Here is a 22,571-nt window from a genome sequence, read left to right as displayed (position 1 = left end):
ATGACAATGGTGAGCAGGTGAGAATAATCTTGATGTGTGTTTGTGTTTTTCTGGGCGAATTCACCCACCGCAAGTCAACAGCCGACAGACGTGACACACGAGAAACACAACACTGTGAAAAAAAAGTCGGCGCGAGGGGTTAAATCAAGGTTACATCGGCTGACATTTCACCACTGTAAAAAAAAAAAAAAAAAAAAAAAGACGAGTAAAACAGCCATCACTGTCTCTTAAGTCAATGGACAATAGACTACTACAAAAAATGTTAATAATATGGCAATATTTCACACTGGAAAGTCACACCAATAAAAAGATGTGTACAATATGCAGGGCTTTAGATTCAGTTATATCACATCCATACAGGGTTAGTATATACACCTGTTGCTTTTTTTTTTCTTACACAGTGGCACTGGATCTGCACACAGCATCAGCCAATATGCAAGTTCAGGCATCAGAACCAGTACTGGGAGGGAAAAAATGCTATTGGACCATCTCTAGTGGTAACGGCTTCTCACTCAGTAACTGACTCTGTTTACTACCAGGAGTTTCCCACCCGGAAATTCTGACCAGTTTCCTCGCGCAAGGCTTTTTATCACAAAGTTTGGTCAGCTTGTAAATGCCACTGTGTGAACACAAACCAAACTCGAGGCAGTTATGCAACATCGCAACAAGCTGGTCCCTGTTGCAGACCGAGGCAAGCGAACTCCAAGTGTGAAAACTCAGCAGTTAAGTGCAAATATATAAGGAGGAACTACTTGAACATAATTACTGCTAACTGTATCTACCGGACTTCACTTTATGTTAAAACCATGGAAAATGAATTGGCAGAACCAGAGTGGGCCTTTGGTGGACCTTCAGTTCTCGGCAATTTTTTTCAGAGTAGAGTAGGTTTTTTTTTTTAATAACTTTAGTGAAACTTCACTGAAACAAAACAAGCACCTGGCTGTTCTGTGCCACGGTGTGTGCAGCTCATAGTAGCAAGGAAGGGGTAAATTAATGTTAATGCACAAAATGAATTCAACACATCGGCGAGCTGCTGGAGTTATCTAAAATGATCGAGCCCATCTCAGCCTCAGGTTAGTATTAGATATTCATGCTAGTCAAACTTTGGAAACATGTGCATTCTGCTGGTTCGCTATCTGTTCAGTGATTTAGCGTAACCCATTCACTTTTTACGGCTAAAACGGAGACTGGTAAACTGTGACAAGGCCATTGTGGAACCCTTTGTCACAGCGGCATCTCACCTCAGATGGCCAGATTTAAACGACCCTGAGCCGAATTCACAGCCGTCACTCACAGCTTCCAGCCTACACTCTGTTATGTACAGTGACAAAGTGACAAATGTCCAGAACGGCCCAGTCAGTTCATAAATACAAAATATATGCACAGTGCTGCCCTGGAAAAAAAAAAGAATACCGCACTTCTTTGCATTGCATTTGAATATAAGCTAAAAGAATATGCTGATGATGGCGAAATATTTTCCACTATGTGCACCTATGAATAGCTGCATGTGTGTGTGTGAAGGTACATATGTGATCTGTGTGTGTGTGTGTGTGTGTGTGTGTGTGTGTCACATTGAGTGTTAGAATGAGTGTGAATCTGTCTGTGAATGTGTGAATGTGTGAGTGAACATGGCCTTGTGTGTCTTGGTGTAGGCTATGAATGTGTCTGTGTCTATGAATACTACTCTGTGTGTCTATATGTGTGTGTGTGTGTGTGTGTGTGTGTGTGTGTGTGTGTGTGTGTGTGTACATCCATTGCCTTGTGCCCAGTGTGTTCATGCTGAAGCACATAAGCTGTGTTCAGACAGGCGGATTAAATACAATAGAAAAACTTTTCTCTCTAAAATCTGTACAGCAAAGCCACATGGAGCCTGATCTCGTCAGATAAGAAATAAATCCTATTTGCCGACGGTTTGAAATACGATTCCAGCAGGATCTGCAACAAAGATGTTTTCCAAACGCAGGTTAACTCCTGTATTTGGAGCAACATAAATCAAAGTTCTCTATCTCTTAAGATTAAGATGTATTTCATAGATCTATTAGTGCCTGCATTTTTTTTCCATTTTGCTTGGTAATAAGGACCACATTGGAAACTGGTTTTAAATCCTTGTTTTATGTACCACCTTCTGAGTAAAGACTTGTTTCCTTTGTGAAGTTTTTTTTATTGTATGAGTGTTTGTATCGATCGGCCACGATTGAAAAACCAAACCAAACGGCAACATGCGATTCAGTCTGACCACGTGCTTTACATTTCAGCTTTTTTTTTCTTGTCAGCCCCCATGAAACATGAATTTGATGTCGCATGTTGCAACAATAAGAGCGGACAATGTGGAGCGTGCACACATTACTATGACAACCAGTGCTGAAATGACAGCAAACCATTACATCATCAAAACGCACAAATTCAATGTGGTTGCTGGTAAAACACTATGTGGGCAATTTGCTTTATAAGTCCGCATGTTTTAGTCCATGAACCAGTTTCCAAAGTATATCATTCTTTTTTTTCTTTTAAATTGAATGTTTTTTTTCCCGTCAGCCAGCCATCTGTTCCAATTCATTTCATTACTCCAGAAAAATCAACTTGCTTGAAGAGAGACTTGAAACTTGCTCGAGATAGGTGATCCATCACAGACATCCCTCCCTAATTTATTTTCGTCAATGTTGCTTTATCTTTGTGGATGGTTTGAAAAGTCTGCAGATTTCCTGGTGTGTTCATGTCCAGACTTCTAATTCAGCTGTCAAAGCGCTGCTCGTACGTGTTCTTTTTTTCCCCCCCGTCAGAAAAATCAAACCAAGACAAAGAACGAGCGAACATGAACATCATGAAAAGGATGATGTGGATTTGATTGCTTTCTCATGAAAAAGTTCATCAGGCTGCCAAGGTGAACATTTTTTTTTTTTTTTTTAAGTCTTCCAGATGTTGGAGCTTCCCACCGGCATGTGAATGCACCAGCACACCTGCAGGCTTTGCTGATTAATGTGCACAACAATAACTTGGACAAAGAAATTAATTAGGGCGGGATGCTTACTGTGATGGAAAACCTTTATCAGGCAAGTTTCAAGGCCCGGGAAGCTGATTTTCATTCAGTAATGAATTGAATGGAAACAGATGGCCGCCTGGAACGTAAGAGGAAAACACTCAGAATTAGAAATAAGTAGACAAATGGCCGGTAGCAATGTAAACTACATGTGAATTGTGGTAAAGGGGCTAAAACATGACTAGAAAGTGGAAACTAAAGGCCAGATTTGAAAAACACACTGGATTTCCCTGCTGTGTGATTATAGCTGTGGTCTCTACCTTGGAATTAGCATTCAGTCACAAAAAAATGGCGTCCCTTCCCAGGATTGATGGAGGACGTCTGAGAAGCCAAAGACCCACTGAGGAATTGTAATCGGCATCAGTTCCCCGCTGAACAGCTGATTGATTATAGCCTGTCGATCGGGAGATGAAGCGAGCCCATTCTAGCACACCAGGTTGGAACGCACACACACTCACACACACACTCATACATGCACATGTGCCCATATGCACACACAAACATGCAGACATGCACATGAATACAGATATGGACACTGTGCAGGAAACATCTAGACCTGAGATAAACGGAGGGAGAGTGTGTTTTATCGTGTTGCACATGTTTAAGTATTTTCAAACACAAACACACCGTCACATTACCTGCGATACCAGAGGTGTAACGATTCACTGAATTCATGTTTGAGATTCTTGACAAAATTTCAATTATGAAAAAGGATATTTTTGAGTCCTATGTGTTTTCTTTTTGCCTTCATTACTTCTCAAACGTGTCTTTAGATCCCTGCTGTAAATAACAGCACAATAACACTTGAACAGAGGTGTAAAATTGTAAACAAAATGTGTTGTAGCAGTTTTACCACATTTAAAATAATAATAATAAAAAAAGTGATATCATAAATCAGATAAACAATGCAAAAACACGAGGACAGGCATGTAGTCTTATTTTATTTTTCTCCGCTGTTTGGCTGCACGACAGAGCGAGATGTGTGTTGAGTCTGAAGCTGGAGTTTGCCGTATCACCAGGGCAGCTCTCTTTTGACCCATCACTTCATCCCCATGCCAACTGGGCAAAAGTCTTCTCTCCAGGTTTTGCAGGACTTAGGAGGTTTCTCATCAAACTGTAAGTTTGTGCTCCCACCACACTGAGCAATATGGATTTCTTTTTATCTTCATCAGTGATATCATTTGCAGTAAAGAAGTGCTCCATTATCTCACAGTTTTCCTCCCAAGCTTGCACTTTTCCATCAGATGGAGGCAGGGATCCTATTGTTGCCATCTCACCTGCTTGTCTTCCCCTTTCCACCAAGGCCTTTGTCCACCTGGAGTCCAATCATCCAATCAAGCAATCAATCCATGCACAGGGCCAGGGAGCAGGGCAAAAAAGCGCAAAAACATTTCTCCAGATTATCCTTTTCGCCAATATAACATTGTGACCCTGGAAAAATCAAGGAGGACGCAGGACTCCAAAAATATCTTCCTTGGCTATTTACTGCCACATAGTATGCAGCAAATACAGAGAGTGAGACAGCAATCACATGACATGGAACTTCTATATACACTACTCACAGAAAGTTAGGGATATTCAGCTTTCGGGTGAAATTTCAGGATGAACCTAAAATGCATTATAACCTTTACAGGTGAACTTAATGTGACCTTCTGTAAACTTTTGAATGCACATGTCCAACTGTTCAATGTTTCAGTACTTTTTGCACAAGTTGCTGTTCTCTAACAAGGAGTTTAACGGCAAAATTCACATCAGGTGTTTGATGCTCCAGCTCATCGAGGTCGTATCATTAGGGAACGGCTGCTGGAGACTGGGGTACCTCAAATGGAGTGGCCTGCACTTTCTCCAGACCTGAATCCCATAGAAAACCTATGGGATCAGCTGAGTCGCCGTGTAGAGGCTCGGAGCTCTGTACCCCAGAACCTCAATGTCCTGAGGGCCGCCCTTCAAGAAGAGTGGGATGCCATGCCTCAGCAGACAATAAGTCGACTTGTGAACAGCATGAGACGTCGTTGTCAAGCTGTAATTGATGCTCAAGGGCACATGACAAGTTATTGACACTGACATTTTTTGTTGTGGTATATCCACCACTGTTGTTGGCTTTTGTTTCAAGAAATTGTTTGAGATGAGGAAATCACCAGTGTATGCTTCTACTTAAATGCCCTACTTTCATGATATAATATCACTGTAGCGTGAACTTTTTACGTTTTCCATAAATTTCATCCAAAAGCCAAATATCCCTAACTTTTTGTGAGTAGTGTATATTTACTTCCTGACAGGTAACCCACACCTGGAGCCTAGAGCTCCCTCTAGATGAATACAAGAAGTCTCAGGATACTACAGTAACATATACTGGAAAACATAACCCGCTCCGGACCAGGTTGGGTTCAGAGTTTCAACTTAAATTCGGCTTTTTTTTTCTTGTTTGCATCAGGTAATATGTCTATCAACCCTTTACATGTGACACTGAATATCATCCACAAAATACCAGAATAATAAACTATAGCAACTACATACAAGGAACCACTGGCCTATTCATTTACCACCCAACTATATTTAATAGTAGGGATTTCGGACCGTAAATAAACCTGAATTTGAATTTTTCAGACTAATTTTGCATCATGCTGTCGATGGAAAAACGTACTAATTCTCATTTTCTTTTCTGAATTTTAAAAATGAGCTTAAAATACAGAAAACATCTTGGATAGAAACTTGGCTATTGTAGAGGCTGCTAGACGGTGACAGTGTGCTCAGCGATGGTCTCATTTATTAATGGTAACTGTACTAATGTCTCCAAATGAATGTGGTCATGTTTTATTGATGTTAAAATGCAACATGTAGCACTTCTAAGTCGTGTTCATGTCGCATGCTGCTGCGCGGCGCTTCGTGTTTAGTGTTACAAAATACAAAGCACAGCGCCGTCCAAGCTGTTTTATCACAGGCATCCATTCAGCCAGAAGACAGCTTAATGTCCTGAGGCTCGCCTTGCAACAATATGCATGTACGAAACACACACACACACACACACACACACACACACACACACACACACACTGAGTCTTACAGAGTGAATATATGTCAGCTGTGTAACTCGACATGTCGCCGCTTCACAAACAATTCAGGATCTCCACTGCTGCTTAAATGTGACTCCAGCCAGCTGTTTCCCACGCCTGCCCGCCCCATATAGAGGTGTTACTGGACACACACACACACACACACACACACAACACACACACCAACCGCCAGACCAGGTCACATGGCAATTAGCTCTAAAGGGCAGTGAGGGTGGTCAACATTATCCTCCTGTCATGCTTTGCCAGGCTGTTGCTCTTTCCGGGACACATACACACACACATATGCATTTCACACACACATTCTGGCATAAACACACACACACACACACACACACACACACACACGTCTGCGTCAGTGTGAGATGTGAGGTGGTTAGTTTAATGATTAACCGGTCTGGTGCTGGGTTGCAATATTTTAAGCAGAGGGAAAAGGTGGCGGATGGGAAGAGAAAAATCAAACTGAGGGGCACATAATTAAACACACACACGCACACGCACACACGCACACACACACACACGTCATGAACAGTGGGATCCAGTTTATTATCGACACATGAATAAAAATCAAAAATAATCCCCAGAAACCGAGAAAACAGAGATAAACCTCATCAGCAGCTCAGGATCAACCACTTTCATAGCAAGTCTGGCGCTGAGAAAAAAAAAAAAGAAAAAGGAAGACAACAGAGAGATAATGAGCGAACGAGGGAGGGAGAGAGAGAGAGAGGGAGAGAGAGAAAAAGGGAGAGAGAGAGGGAGGCGGTATCCAAGCCAAAAGCTTAATTTCCATTTCATTCTGTGTCATCAGAAATATAAATAGAGACGAGAAAGGCAGGGGAGAAGTTCGGTTGTGCCTTCCACCTAAAACTTTCTTCTCACAAGGCGCTGCCTCCTATTTCTCATTATTTTGAAAGGAAAGGTCATGCTGTTGCACATCCCTGACAGCCCTGAGTCTTTGCGTTTTTTGTTTTTTTTTAGCAATTCACAGCACTGAGCGCTTGAAGTTAAAAATACATCAAATTTTAGCAAAACAGCAGCACATTTCAAACTTTGAGTCTTTTCCCAAGAGTCACAAATAGCTTCCCAGTGCAAGTATCTGTTTGCCATTGCTGATCTAAAACAGAGGCGGCTGATGGACAGAGATTAAATGCTAAACTCTTAACCCGAATTCACCAAACAACACAATCAATAAGTCACTGCAAGTCCAATCATCTCCCACAAACACCACACAAGATGTGACATTAGAACAGGCAATACCAGCAGGGCAAAGCAGCAAAAAACACAAGACTTACATAAATGGATGGTTCATTTTCTTGATCAACTATGAAGGCTAAGAAGCTGAGCAGCAAACTGACCTGGTAAGCTATAAATGTCTACATCTTAATTCAAGATTTATTTCCTACACCTCTGCCCTACAGGTGCAATAAATGTTTGGCAGCAGTAAGTGACAATTTTATTAAATAATACTTTTCTCTTGACATTTCCCCTCAAGTCTTGTCATCTGTCCGATGTGCAGAAGCATTTTGGCTCTGGGGGAAAACACTGAGGGAAAGTGATGGACCAGCTACATGAACAAGTGAGGAAAAACAGAGTCAGTGAGCTGTAGAAAAGGGGGGAAAAAAAGTTTGACAAACAAAAAACTTTATTCCAATGCAAGTGCTGAGTTAGAGATAAAGATGAGCTGAGCTCCACTGCACTGTGTCTGTGAGCTGGGAGCCTCGGCTCTGCAGAGATTCATTTAACTTCTTCAACTGTGTGTGTTAACAGAACACCAACTTGTCCGATTTAATAAAATACACGTTTCTGGGAGATTGTCTTGTTAATCAACTTAACCATTAAATGATGAGACACAAAGATCAGCCAAGTGTCCCTGGTAGCTCATTGGCTCCAGCGATCCAAGTCAGGGCAATTACAATTTAAAAGCTGATATTTTTGTTACACCCACTGGGTCAGCACTGAAGATTTAGGATGTGGAAGTAACTGGACTTTAACTAAAATCAAAATGTAGTGAATTGTGCAGCAATTATTTTGAAATAACTGAATATTTATGAAATAGAAAAAATGATAGTAAGTTGAAAGACATTATCCATTTCCTTTTGACTTAAAGGAATCGGATCAGGGCAGCGGCAGCAGCTTGGTGAAGAAGGAACTGAGCCAGAAGGCAAAGCTCTCGATTTACCCTCACCTGTGGTCACGAGCTCTGGGTAGTGACCGAAAGCATTAGATCGCGGATACAAGCAGTGGATATGAGTTTCCTTCGCAGGGTGTCCGGGCGCACCCTTAGGGACAGGGTGAGGAGCTCAGAGTAGAGCTGCTGCTGCTCCTCCACATGGAAAGGAGCCAGCTGAGATCGTTCAGGCATCTAGTCAGGACGCCTCCTGGTCGCCTCCCGGTGGAGGTGTTCCAGGAACGGCCACCTGGGAAGAGGCCCCGGGGCAGATCCAGGACACACTGGGGGGACAATGTCTCCCAGCTGTCCTGGGAACGCCTTGGGATCCCCAGGAGGAGCTGGTGGATGTGGCCAGGGAAAAGACGGTCTGGGCAGACATCCTCAGCCTGCTGCCACTGTGACCCAGTCACGTGTAAAGGCCCAAAATGAGTGAATGAATGAATTAATGAGACTAATACTGTTAATCACAACGTTCTCTTATCTAAATTAACAAATTTAATTTCTCAGAGCAAGCCCTCCACTGGATAAAATCATACTTGTCCAGTAGAAAGCAATATATTTGTGTTAACAACTCAAGGTCCCCTTTTTGTGAATGTCCAGTAGGGGTCCCCCAAGGCTCCATACTTGGTCCAATTCTGTTCACACTGTACATCAATGATCTACCAGACACATGTAAAAATGTTGATGTCCAGATGTATGCAGATGATGCTGTAATCTTTACACATGCTAAGAACTACCAAGAGATAGCATCCACACTTACATCTGCAGTGGTTCACATTAAATCATGTCTCTACCTCAACATAAAAAAAAAAAAAAAAAAAAGTCTGTATGGTGTTTACTAAACAAAACACCATGGGGGCACATTCTAATGTGTTCCTTAGAGGACAGGAGCCTGATATTGTTAATGAATTCAAGTATCTTGGAGTGATATATGACTCAACCGTAACATTTAAAAATCATGTAAAAAACGTGGCAAATAAGGTTAAATTCAGTTTGCAGAATTTTAAACAACTTAGGCCTTTTCTTGACACCAAAGCTGCCAAGATGTTCTTACATACTATGATTTTCTCACACATTGAGTATTGTTTTATAAACTGGTCACTGACTAGCAAGACTACACTTAAAAGCATTGAATCACTCTTTTAAGAAAGAAAAAAAAAACCTTTGATAAAAAAGCATTGTCATTTCACCATTGCAACATCTTAGAGAAACATAAATTTTTAAGCTTTGAGAATTTTAGAAATTTCAAGTATGCTTGCTCTGTATATAAAGTGTTACATAATCTTGCCCCTCCTCCGCTGCATGGCTTCTTTCAAAGACTTGAAAGCGGTGGTAGCACACAGGCTTTTGTAAAAGGGGACTCTGTGATACCATTTAGACGTAGTACTTTTGGACAAAACGTACTGTCAGTAATAGGAAGTAAACTCTGGAATAGTTTGCCCCTCCCAGTAAGAGAGTGTCCTACATACAATGCCTTTAAAATTCACTTAAAACAGCGGCTCCTAGTAAACCAGAGATGTACTCACTATTAACTACCACACATTTCATCATCCAAATTGAATGCAGCTAGATGTGGATGAATAATGTCTTTGTCATCATCCTGTGTCTTTTTTTTTTTTTTTGTCTGTTTTGTTCTGTTTGATGTCTTGTTCTGTTTGTTCTGTTTGATGTCTTTGTCTCTATGTTAGTCTTTATGTCACCTCACTACAGATGAAAAGTAGTTGTTTTTACTAATTCTGGCATATTTACATGGGTGTATCTCTCACACTAATGTTCATGAATATGCATTGTCCCTATTAAATAAACCAATAAAATAAAAATAAAATAAATGATTTAAAGATTGTTCACCACTTAGCTCTAAAGCTGCTGCAAGTCTTTATTTTATCACTTTTGATCTAATGCTAGTCACCTACTATCACTAAACACTATTTATGCTGATGTGTTAGCATTATGCACTGAAGCTAATGATCTACTGGGCACACCTGATCATTTGGGGGTCCACGTTCTCATCATTTAATTTAGATTCAATAAATAAGCTGACTAGCGGGACAATCTTCCATAAACTTGTTCTAGATGGTCAAGTCAAGTTGCTAATATCATTGGACACACTTTTACCATGAGGTCTCACACATAAGAACAAGACAGAGGAAAGAAAAGGGGATGGTTGTAGCAGTAATAAGGTCTGATGAACAACATAATTCTAGATAAAATAAGCTTTTCTTCATTTAATATTGCTTTGCACTGCACTTCTGTCAAATGACAAATTTTCTTGGGTGCCCTGGCTCTGACCCTTGCTGGTGTCTCATAATGTCGATGAAATCAAGTTTATTGTGCTGTTGCAGCCGCTGTAAGTCGCTCTGGATGACAGCAGCAGCTTAAAAAACAGAGAGGAGCGTGTCGACGGGAGAAAGCTCATTCTGAACAGCAGTGTCTGTTTTCACAATGTTAGCTCCCCAGTTATTGGGATCTTGCTCGGGGGGGCCGTCAAGCCAGCAAAAGACTGAAATGGGTCACTGGTTTTAGTCCATAGCCGTGACACTTAAAGTGCCGCTCTTTTTAACTGCCACCACCGCCCTCATCTGAAATCCCCCCCAGGGCACAACAGGCAGAAAATGGGTTAGCCATTAGCAGTAAAAAAAAGAAAAAAGAAAGACAAAGATTAGTCCATCAATACCTAACTTTAAATGATCCCATTACCTTTTCAATTAAGCTTAATTCAATCCAAGCACTTTCTGTCCCGTGAGGAAAATTTGTTTTATAGACAGGGTTTCAAGTAAAAGCACGTGCAAAGTCGCCACCTCACAAACCGCAGAGACAAACATGAGTGGATAAGAGCAGGCTGGCGGTCAGTCGACCTGGAGGGAAACCAGCTCGGCGATGACCTTCGAGGCCTGACCGTAAAAGCTGCAGCAGGCAGGAGTTTTATGTAGAAACACAGCGGCCTTATCTCACTACATCACAGCAGCACAAAGAAAAATGTCATATCTCCAGTGATTCAGATTCTGCAGATTCACCGTTTTCCCAGGTTACCTCCTGGTGTTGCTATGATCACCGACACCAAAACAGGAACTGACAATTCAACACTGAAATCTGTAACTTTCTGCACTTTGTCGCTCCATTGCAGCGACCTACAGCAAAGGAATCTGACGTTTTGCAGACTGAAGATGTACTCAGACAATAAAGCAACTAAACGTGAATATTATTTTTGCTGAAGTGTTGAAATTAGAAAGAAAAAGGAAATAAGTTCATGAAACAGCAGGTTCGCAGTAACTAGAACTACGTTTCACTCAGCTTGTCCACAGATTATTTTCAGTGTAGCTGTACCTGTGTGTATCTTAGATTGACTTTGTGGTTATTAATCTGGTTTAAGGGCTTTTTTGAACAGACACTTTAATGACACTGCCAACCAGGACAGGTGTGGTCTGGCAAGCTGAATGATACTTTCTATATTTCTCAATAGAAACGCATGAAGAGAGTCTCCAGCCATGTGCCCATTTCACCCTCCTTCACCATGCAAATGAACATCATAACCATGTACTAATTTAAAAAATACTATGGATTTCAGTTTTAAGAGTGACATAAAACGTTCTCCTTAACAGCAACAAGCACCTCCATCCAGAGAAAGCTGGACTCAAACACCAAGATCTTTTTCCTCTCTCTCTTTTTGGTTTTCTTTGGTATAGACCGAATCACAATGTTGTTTACAAGAACTCTAAGTTCAACGGAACAGAGCAAACAGGGGTGAAAAAATAAGTAACAGCTGAGATGTAATTTCAGCTCAAGAGAAAATTGTGAAATCTTTTTTTGTCTGGGAGTGTTGGGTAACGGTAAACAGTGGAGAAGGGCTCTGATTTTTCAGATTTCCATCTGTGAAGAGCAAACTTGCTGCTTAAACTTAAACTTACAGTTAAACCAACCAATGCTAGGTGGCGCTGTTGTTTAGGGTTTGGCTTAGCAAAGACACTGGCTAAGCAATACAGAAACATAAAATAATCATAAAATAATCCCATCAAAACGCCATAATTTTCAGACCATCTTTTTTAAATGTGTATCTTTGAACAATACAACTATGGCTGAATACTGGCCACAGAAATTATCACATTTGCAGATGACACAAGCCTTCGCAATTCAAATGAACTGACAGTTTTCTACCGTTTGCATGACGTCATCTCGCAGACTAGCCAGGTGGTAAACCAGAGCAAGCTGTCTGCACTTTACTGATGCCTGCTTTCTGTGAATCAAAGTTTTTGCTTTAATTCCTCAAACAGTTGCCTCTTGCTGCCACTCGGAGCCGCCAATGTGCAAACTTGCCTTCCGCAGCTTTAATGAAGGCATCAGATATTTTCACATTGTGAACCATGGAGCATCTTCCTTACTGTAGTGTCGTTGTGTGTGCATGTGCGTGAGCTCACCCGGAAGTCGATGCCCACAGTGGAGATGAAGCTCCCGGCTAAGAAGGCGCCGTCTTTGAAGCGAACCAGCAGACAGGTTTTTCCCACACCTGAATCTCCAACCAGCATCACCTGAGACAAACAGACATAACCAGAGCTCAGCTGGCTGCAGGCAAGGCCAAGTGTGTGTATATGTGTGCAAGTGCGTGTGCAGCTTAGTTGCCAGGAAAAAATATTGGTATTTTATGTTTCTGTATGTTGAAATGTAATGCTTTCAAGTTTCTTTGCTTCTGCAGAGCGGATTTAAAGTCCCATGTTAAATCGAGAGCTGTATGTGAGCTAACATTTCGTAATATTAACAGGACTTTTTTTCCAAACCATAACCAAGTAAATGTGGTAGCTAATGAAGCAAATGAACGCGGCTAACGAGCTAATGAGCTCACATTAGCTTGATGCAGGCTCCACCACATTGGCTGTAAGTCTAAATTTTGATATACAATATATTTTTGGTTCAGAAATGTTGACGTTTCAGTGTATTTGCTGGTTTGCAGAAAAGTAAACATTTTATTTTGGTAACTGGGTTGAACTGTGTGCGGGCGTGTGTGTGTGTGTGTGCATGTGAGAGAGAGAGAGAGGCACTGTAGGAGGTGAAACATGCAGCTCAGGTGAAATTCTTATTCTTATCTACAAATACACAGGGACACAGTCCACTCAACACAACACAAAACACACACACACTCCAGACTCCCATCTACAGAGGAAACAAAGCATTTCGGGTGGAGAGCAGATTGCACAGAGCCATGAGACTGAGAGAAGAGACAGGTGGGAAGTTGGGTGGAAAAAAGTCTCACTGGATCAAAAAATATAAACCTGGTTCTTTCTCTTTCTCTCTCTCTCTCTCTCTCTTTCTTTCTTTCTCTACACTGTGATGTCTGCTCACTGCTGTACCTACCTGTGTGTTGTCGGGTGTCTATCCTTTCATCTCCATTAGGGCTGTCAAAATATATTCGGTGTTCAGATGGTGGTATTTGATTTTTATTTGTTTGTTTGTTTTGTTATGTTTTTTGTTTTTTTTGGTCCTCTTGACATTTGAATGTAATTTTGAGAATTTGTATCTCACTCCATGTTTTGCCCCATGCAACAATAATAAAATATGCAATCAATATTGTTTACTTCAGCTATTTTTTCCTGTTATGCTGAAGCCAGAGTGCCTCTGTTGCATTAAAGGTGCACTACACAAAACTGCCAAGGGTTGATTGGAGGACAAAAAACACAAAATAAGAACATAATTCATCAGCGAGTCAGTCCAACAAAGAAAACCACATCGACTCCACCATCAAATTACACGTTTATTCCACATTTTTGGTCAATTGAGCCCAAATGGTCCACACTTCAGTGGACCCTGTGCTATTTTGCACAGCAGAACCAACACAAACACTATCCAGCTAGCAAACTAACACGTCAAAGTGGATGTTTTGATTGAAATAACTTTTACTTTCCAGGTTTAAGCATCGTGCATGTTTGGAAATGATCATTGTTCCCACCCAACATGAAGGCAGATTTCCCACAGAGATCTAGTTTGGCAAGGATGGAAGCTGTAAGTGAATGCTGTAGTGCTGCAGTGCACTAAATAGTGTGTATAAACAGAAAAATGCTTAGTAAGAAAGATGTTTATTCATATGTTCATTTATTTATAAGGTCACAGAATCTATTGGGTAATATTGCACAAACAATATGCAAAATATATGCAAATGAGATTCAAATATATTCCAAAACATACCAATTTTAGAATAATATTTTCAAACTATTTTTTTCTATACTATTCTGTTCTTTTCTTGTCTTCTTTTCACCTCAGGTGCCTGCAGACAGGCTGGCCGTGAGTTTGGTCCGCCTTGGTGAGTCAGAGTGTGTGATTGGCTGTGAGCGGCAGTGATTTGTGACACGCCGTGTGTGTGTTTTCTGGTGTGGAAGTTCAGTTTTCTGGCAGGCCTGTCACAGGAACAGTCACTGCTGTGGAGCAGGGTGGGAAATGAACACCAGCTGCCAGCCAAACCATCAGCCGTTTGTCTGGAGAATCTTTAATGAACATCACTGCATGACTTTAATACATCAATTTGCTCAGTTCTTAATTATAATGCATTTTTTAAATTTGCTGTTTGCTGCTTGTAAAAAGGACCAGTTTCCCCAAAAGGTAACTTTGCCTGTTCTGCTGTGTCAGCTACTTTAGCAGCCCAAAGGAAATAAACTTAATAGTGAATTTAAGGCTATTTTGACATATTTTTCAGTCTCTTATGATATTCCTGTAGGATTTTCTGTTTGATTTTGTTTTTTAAACTACAGTAGCTGCATGGTGTTTTAAAGTTGTGAGCAGTGTTTGTGTTGCATTTTTGTAGAAGTTATAGGATTATTACTGTTCTTTTTTGTAGGAAAAGAGAGAAAAACATTTAAAAATGCCATAATCTGGAAATTACAGTTGGTAAAATAATGAAAATGGCTGTTGAACTTTAGGATGCAGCAAATGTTTTTTTTTTTGTTTGTTTGTTTGTTTGTTTGTTTTGTTTTTTTGTTTTCTAAATTGGATAAAATTTAAATTATTTTTCAAACTGCTATTTAATCTTTTATTTTATTTTGTCTATAATTTTATTTTATTGTTTTTATTCCATCTTTTTAATTTTAATTTATTTTATTATTTTATTTTATATTTGATATTTTACATAATTTTATTTATTGTTTTATTTTTATTATTTTTTTATTTCATATTTATTTTATTTTAATTTATTTTTGTGATGACCAAAAAGCTTCCTCTGCTGGTTATTAATATGATATATAAAGCCAGTAGTGCACACGCTGTGGTGCAGTTGATTTTCCAGCTGGTCTGTTCACACTGTGTGGCCGGCAGGAAGCACACAGCCAGGCTCCAAACTTTTTCATCTGAAGCAGCGCAAGAGTGATGCACACTGGGTAATATTTTCTGTGGAGGCGCACAACAGCCGTCTGAGAGTGTTTGTATTGTTGGATATGACTCTGTGCTGCGCTCTAACTGTGAAAATGAACTCATCCGCCTTGATCTGGAACCAGAGTGTGCTCGAGCAGCCCTGCACATCAACTCTGGGACTTCTGATGTAATAAAGCAGCATCTCACCCACATCCATCAAGTGTGCATCACAGTCTGCACTGAGCTAAAATACAGCTGTTCCTCAGGCACTGCCAGCTCTCGTCATCATAAACTGAGGACGCTTCCAACCAGGTTCACCAACACTATCCACTCTGATGAGCCACTCAAGTATTAAAATGATATTATCCTGAAAAAGTAAGCACTATTTAACTAGTTTTCTGTGCCGAATCAACTTGCTTTAATCATTTTCTCAAATTAATTGTCCTCCTCCTGCACCTGCGGAGCATCTGCCTCATTCTGCACTGATTCAAGACAAATAACCAGAGGAGAGGAGGCTCACCTGGCACAGGCCAACATGGACCTGTGATCTCTATTGAGCTGTGGTCAGTGTGTGTCTGTCAGCACAGGCTGCCTCACTGATAGTGAGCAGAATCAGCCTCAGCGGTTTAACTGAACCTCCCACAGGAGCCAGGGGATCTGCTGCTGTCAGACACACACCTGGATTTCAAATATTTTAGGATGTCCATTTAAATGGGTACACTGGAGCTCAGTGTGAGGCAACTACACTTTGAGTTAACCCAAAACACTGACAAGAGCTTTTTTGTGAAAGGAAAGCAAAACTTTTAATAAGCAAGGGACCACATTTTCACCATAATTTACAGGCTGCACAATGTTTTTTTTTTTTTTTTTTTTTTTTTTATAAATATGTGTGCAGTAGGGATTATTAATTACCTGACAGCATACAAATCTCCCACCTGGGACTCTCCTAATGACTGATTGATTGATGCTTAATTGACTGATTGCTCTCAGAGTTTTTCACTTGTTTTAAGAAAAGCATCATTATCAGACTGGATGCGAGGAGAGCAGGCTGTGTGTTAACCTGGTCTACCTGGCTGTGGATGCCCGCGGCTCTGCTCACCTTGAAGGCGATGTCGTAAAACTCTCCGCTGTTGCTGATGGACGGTCTGCTGGGATAAACCAGCCCGCCGGACGGAGCGGCGGCGGCGGCCAGCCCCTTCCCGCTCCTCCCGCTGCACGGAGACGGCTTGGGGCTCTTGGAGCTTCCCTTCGCCTTCACCGCCTTTTTCCTGGACATGGCTCTCTGAACGGTGTAGCTCCGAGCGGTTAAAACAAACAGCGGGTAAGTAAAGGAAACAACCGAGGTGGTTTCTATTCTAGTATCCGACACTTTCCTCGCTGGTGAAGCTGCTGGTCGCGAAAAAAGAGAAAGAACTTCACCTGTGCGTCAGAAGCATGACTGCCGCAAGTGTGCGTAAAGCGTAAATTGCGAACAGCTCCGCGGGTTAAACTGCCTGCAGAGACCTTAGAAACAGAAAAGCAGGGGAGTTTGCAGGTGTTGTGTCGGTGGCGGAGCTGAACGGAGCAGCTCTTTCTCTCTGTGTCTCTCTGCGCGGCTCTGTCGCTGTGAGGAGCTGGGAGCGCACTTGGAGGAAGGCACGGCTGCCGAGCGGTGCGCTTAAAGGCGCAGCGGCCAGTTCGCAGCTTCACAGCACGGCGCCCGCAGACACTGACAGCGAAATATTACCACCACCTCTTCTAGTAACTTAACCACTGATTAATTTTATAGACCTTGAAATATGAGAGATAAACATCCCTCCTGAGTGGGCTGATCTGTAGCTCCTCCGTCATGCACTGATCCAGCAGCTGTCAGGCTCTGGCTCCACTCACAGCTCTTTCAAATGCATTTCAACCAAATTAACTGGCATTAATAGGCCCAGTACAGCTGTATAGCTATTTGTACAACTTGCAACACGTCATGTAGCCTACTGTGCTTTGAGTATGTTGAAAAGCATTATTCAAATATTATTAGCTCCACCACCTTAAGTGGATGGAGGTTTTATGTTTTTGACCATTTCTTTATTTGTTTCTTTGCTTGTTTGCAAAATAACTCAAACACTGATGGATGGATTTGGATTAAACGTCTTGAAGGGACTGGTAAGGAGGAAAAGATGAGCCGACTAACGTTTGGAGTATGTAGGTCAAAGGTCAAGGTCACCCAAAGGTCAAAATTCACATTTCATTAATTCCAGAAAGAAGTGTCACTGAAAGATGCAGCTAGTTGTTCTGTTGATGTGGGGACTGTGCTGCGTGGTGGAGGTTGCTATTCTTTGTATTTTGATTATTATAATTATTAGAACAATACTTATTAGGGTTAATAATAAGCCTGTTGGTCGACTTTGTTGACTCAGCTCACCACACTATATAGCCAGCTGGTGAAGCTTCTTGGATGAGAGGCGAAATGTCTTTGAAAACCTAAAAAAAAGTCCAGTTTCCCTCGATTCAGCTCAGTGTGGATAACATGACCTGGATGACTGAGAGCCGCCACGGACATTTGGCTAGCTAGATTAGCCAGTTTGCTAGTCTCAAAGCTCTCCAGTGGTATGAATGCCATGGTCAAGAATGAAAGAAAAAAAAAGAAGTCGTTGCCATTCATGTTATTTACTCAGATTTTGGCCATAGTTTTTAATTTGCCATCCAAGTTAGCGAAATCGAACACTAAAATACTGTTGACTCCGCCCACTGAGGCTATAATTAACCAATGAGGTGATTTCCACCTGTAGCTCAGGGGCGTTTGCGTCATGAAAACTCCAGTCTGCTCTCAGCCAGATCCCAGGACGAGCTCAACATGACTCACCGTGAGTGTGTGTGTGTGTGTGTGTGTGTGTGTGTGTGTGTGTTCAAGAGACCGCTGCACCTCTTTTCAGCGAGTCCACTCCACATGTACAGCGATTATATATGTGAGCCGCTTTACGTAACTACGAGTACGGTACAGGATGATCGGTCCACTACTGGTGACTCATACTTTCTTCCCATGAGGGGGCTTGATGGGCATCTTAACCGTCTTCTGCACACACCTTGATGGCAGCTGTTCAGCAAAGGGAGGACGTGCCGCCCAGGCTTTCCCAGCAGGGATTCGACCCGGCAACCCTCAGGTCATGGCCGCTCTTCTTGAAGTATTACCATCGCTGCCGCCCCCACCTTAATATTTAATATCAGAGGGCCACAGGGAGAACGCCACGAGCCAGGCAGGTTGTGAGTAATAGAGATGAGGCGACTCCACGTCCCTCCTGTCTGTCACGCGGTACCAGAGCAATACTGATCGCCGTGTGACGCGAGTTTAACTTTCAAAGTCACATAAAACCGCACGGAGGCCGCGAAGAAGCGACTCAGCTGGGAAATTTAGCAGCGGCCGCGAGGAGAGCGGCGCAAGCAAACAGGATGCAGATGCAGTTCGACGAGGCGGCTGTTAGGAACGCTCACGCTGTGAAAGCGGCGCGTCGTCGGGGTGGAAATGAGCAGCACTCGACGGCAGAGAGAGAAAGAGGGAGCGTGGTGCCTACCCCCGCGCTGACAGGCCCTGGCTGTTCGTCTGTTTATTTATTCATTGGATCAGCTGTCACCTCTCCATATTGCCCAGGGTACACAATACTTTACAGTGGTTCCACTCCATTAAGCGGGGCATTTGGCGAACAAGCTGGGAAAAGGTTTGTGTAGCTACAGTTCACATGCATTATCTAAATCATGTTGCGAGGAGGACAAAAAAGCAAGCAGGTGGTTGTGTTTTTCTGTGCCGCTCGCTGCATAGCTGCACACTGTGCTCTGTAAAGGCAGGGATCCCGCTGTGTTGCCCCAACAGAGATAAATCACTCCACACATTTATCTGTGCAAACTTTGTTTTTTTTTTTAATATCAAAAGAGAGACAGATGGTTTGTTATGCTGAGATTCGCAGGGCTTCTAGCAGATCAGAGACACGGTGGCGATGATTTTCGCCAAATGTTTTGCCGTCTACGACATGAGTATGTAACAATACAACACGAGCAGGTTGAAGATATCTGCCCTTTCGTAGCAGAGGATCTTTGACACGGACCATGGCCGCGCATGCAAACAAGACCCATGAAAGGCACACGACGGTGACCAGAATAATTCACAGGAACGTCTCGATATACTTTATCTTAAAAAGGAAAATGTGTTTCATACAACCTTTTCAACCCATTCATGTGCTTCAGAGAATCACTTGAAATCCAGCTGAATGTCAGAGAAAACCTTTTGATTTAATTAAATATGAGCCAATTAGAGGCACCTTAGATTGGATATTCTTAAGCAAAGGTAAATTATGCAAAAGAAGCTGGATGACATTTAAAAAAAAAAATGGCAATATCAGGTGAAAACCCTGTGATTTCTGTTGCTGATTTTTCACGTTTTAACCTTGGATGATTAGCAGCTCCTCTCCTGGTCGGGAACGTTACACAACCCTTTCATTTATGAGACCTTTTCCAAAAGCAAACAAGGCTGTTCACAAGTCACGATTCATATTCCAGTGACAATTTTTCTTTTTGACTTGACTTTTTGACAGTTGTCATTGCCAGAGATAAATTCCAAATAGATGGACGTTTTTTTTTGTTTTTTGTTTTTTTTTTACATTCAAATAGCAGCTGAAATTACATCTTTATTTATTATGAGCCACAGTCTGAATACAAGGTCCAATAAACATCTTATGATTCCTGACAGGACATCCCTAAATGTTTCCTTAAAGAAACGTGATATGTTGCAGGTTCATGGAAGTGCAGTGGAAATTCAGTAAACCCTTCATGGAGGATATTTATTAAAGGAACAGTTCACCCAACATACAAAAAAAAATGTTCTCCCAATTAACCCTTGTATAATCTACCCATTCAGGTTGGTGAGGTCTCCAGTCTGTCTTCATTCACCACAATACAACGGTGCTGCATGTGGATCGTTTTATTTTGTGGAGCTCAAGTCATCAAACATTTACATTTGACAAACTCCAGAGCAACAGCTCTTACCAAAACAAAAATACAGACACCCGACATAAACCACAGTTCTTGGGGATGACGGGTTTCACTGGGAACTATTTCCTGCTGAAGAACACCAGCAAACTGCGTGTGTCCGCCTCTAATTAGTGCTCGTTGGGGGGAAGCTGATGGTTTGAGCTGCACAAAACAAAACAAAAGCGATCCAAGTCCAGTTGTATGGAGTCCACGGACAGAGGATGTTGTGCTGCTGTAAAAGCCCCTTGAGGGAAAATTGTGATATTGGGCAACACAAATAAAACTGACTTGACCAGACTTGATTATTCGGGTGAAGAGAAGCAGACTGGAAACCCCGCCAAATCGCACAGACACTATCTGATGGATAGACAGCACTAGTGGTAATATTAAGGACCAGGGTTCTTGGAATGACTCTTGGTACTACACTCATGGCATTTTGAACTTTTGAACAAATTCCTGATCACCCGTTTGCCCCAGGGTGTGACTCCTCTTTCCATCCCCTGGGCGCTGTAGTCTCATGTCACGTCAGACATCATGACTTTAACTTCCTGTTGGCCGGTATGTGCGGGTGGGCCCAGTTCCTGGACTGGAAGTAGCCCCTGAGTCCTTCCAGGTTGACGGGAGGGAAGTACGCTCCGATGCGTTTCCTCAGCCACCATTTCCCCTCAGCCGCACTGGCACTGCCGGGCGAGCTGAACTTATACCTGAAGTGTTCTCCTCGAACCCACCTGGGAGGAGGTGAAGAAAAGAAAACAGAGTCCCATGAAACTGAGGCTTTTTTATAATCTCTCAAAAGAGCCCAAATCAGCCAGAAGGTACAAACTTCACTCCCCTGAATCTTAAAGTTGTGGAACTTCATCATGCAAGTCATTTTGTGCAAATCAACTCTCTTCCCTGCTGAGCGCTGTCTAATTTATCTACTAATAATTTGCATTATTTTATATATTGACAGTGTGTATTATTATAAGCCTCCATAGCTTATTTTGTATGCATATTAATTTTGATCACGTCCAAAGAGAGAAAGCACCTCCGAGTTCTTCATCTTTTACTTTGCATGGACTGTTGCCATACATTTTTGAAAGATGATGGTACGCACAGCTAAATTGTTTTATCACAACAAGATAACACATCCTCAGGCATTTCAGAATAAAGCGCATTTATTCTACATTTAACATAAACCTGCCAACAGTCTCTATTTATTTATTTATTTACGTTTACTTCTTCCACTGTACATCATCTAAATGTTTTCGGATGCTTGGGTGCTTCGTCTGCAAGACTGAACACCAGTTTGTTCTTTTATTCTGCCTGTATGTTACCAGTGATGAATAACAGTAATTTAAATGTTTATTATCTGTGGGCCTTCCAAAATCAATACCAGCCTCTAATAAAGTCCTGCTCTGTTTCGTTGAGGTAAATAAAGGAGCTGGTCTTTTTTTTTTTTTTTTTTTGTTCAGCAATCAGTTTTGTCTTCTAAGAGTTAAATCACTTACGTTAAGCAAGCAAAGGTGCTGAATGTTGCTGTGTTCCCCGTGGGGGAGACGAAGGCAGCTGACTAACTAGTGAGTCAGAGAGCTGGGATCACATTCAAATAAACCGTTAAGTAATTAGTTTTTATATGTTACAGCCACACCTGCACTGTGGGATGCAACAGAATCAGCGCTTGTTTGTGTTTGGTTTATTTATTTATTTTTTTAATACTGCAAAAAGAAATTTGACTATCAGTTCTTTTGCCCACCCGAAGTAAAGAGTTGCTGCGACTTCACATCGAGGATCCGGAGGAACAAAAATGACATCGTTCTTCATGCAGGACGAGCAACAGAAGCTGCACAAACACTCGCTAACGTCTTGTTGATATGCATGAAAAACTGGTGTTTTTCTGACTGGTTTAGTTGAGTGATATGGTTTTAATTGATAATTTAAATATGTAACAAATGCAAAAAAAAATTAAATGATGCAATCCATAATGTTGAAATGC

The 22,571-nt window shown here is 41.7% G+C and overlaps 2 protein-coding genes across 3 annotated transcripts in view; both read right to left on the bottom strand.

Annotated features, from left to right (window-relative positions):
* rab26 (RAB26, member RAS oncogene family) overlaps positions 1–17,375 on the bottom strand; it is a 115,533-nt gene extending 98,158 nt beyond the window's left edge. Inside the window, exons 1-2 of the mRNA XM_030078387.1 lie at positions 16,704–17,375; positions 12,691–12,801 (exon numbers count right to left, since the gene is read on the bottom strand). Coding sequence (XP_029934247.1) covers positions 12,691–12,801; positions 16,704–16,880 — 288 coding nt within the window. The 5' untranslated portion in view covers positions 16,881–17,375. The remainder of the gene's footprint in view (positions 1–12,690; positions 12,802–16,703) is intronic.
* Positions 17,376–19,833: 2,458 nt separating this feature from the next.
* Positions 19,834–22,571, bottom strand: part of lmf1 (lipase maturation factor 1) — a 41,759-nt gene continuing 39,021 nt past the window's right edge. For both annotated transcript variants that reach the window (XM_030078292.1, XM_030078293.1), the window contains one exon: positions 19,834–21,324. In XM_030078292.1, the coding sequence (XP_029934152.1) occupies positions 21,129–21,324 (196 nt within the window). In that variant the 3' untranslated portion in view covers positions 19,834–21,128. The remainder of the gene's footprint in view (positions 21,325–22,571) is intronic.

Source organism: Myripristis murdjan, chromosome 19, assembly GCF_902150065.1.
Source record: "Myripristis murdjan chromosome 19, fMyrMur1.1, whole genome shotgun sequence".
In the NCBI taxonomy this organism is placed as follows: domain Eukaryota; kingdom Metazoa; phylum Chordata; class Actinopteri; order Holocentriformes; family Holocentridae; genus Myripristis; species Myripristis murdjan.
Note: the sequence above shows the minus strand (reverse complement) of the source record. Positions and strands in the feature narration are given on the sequence as shown.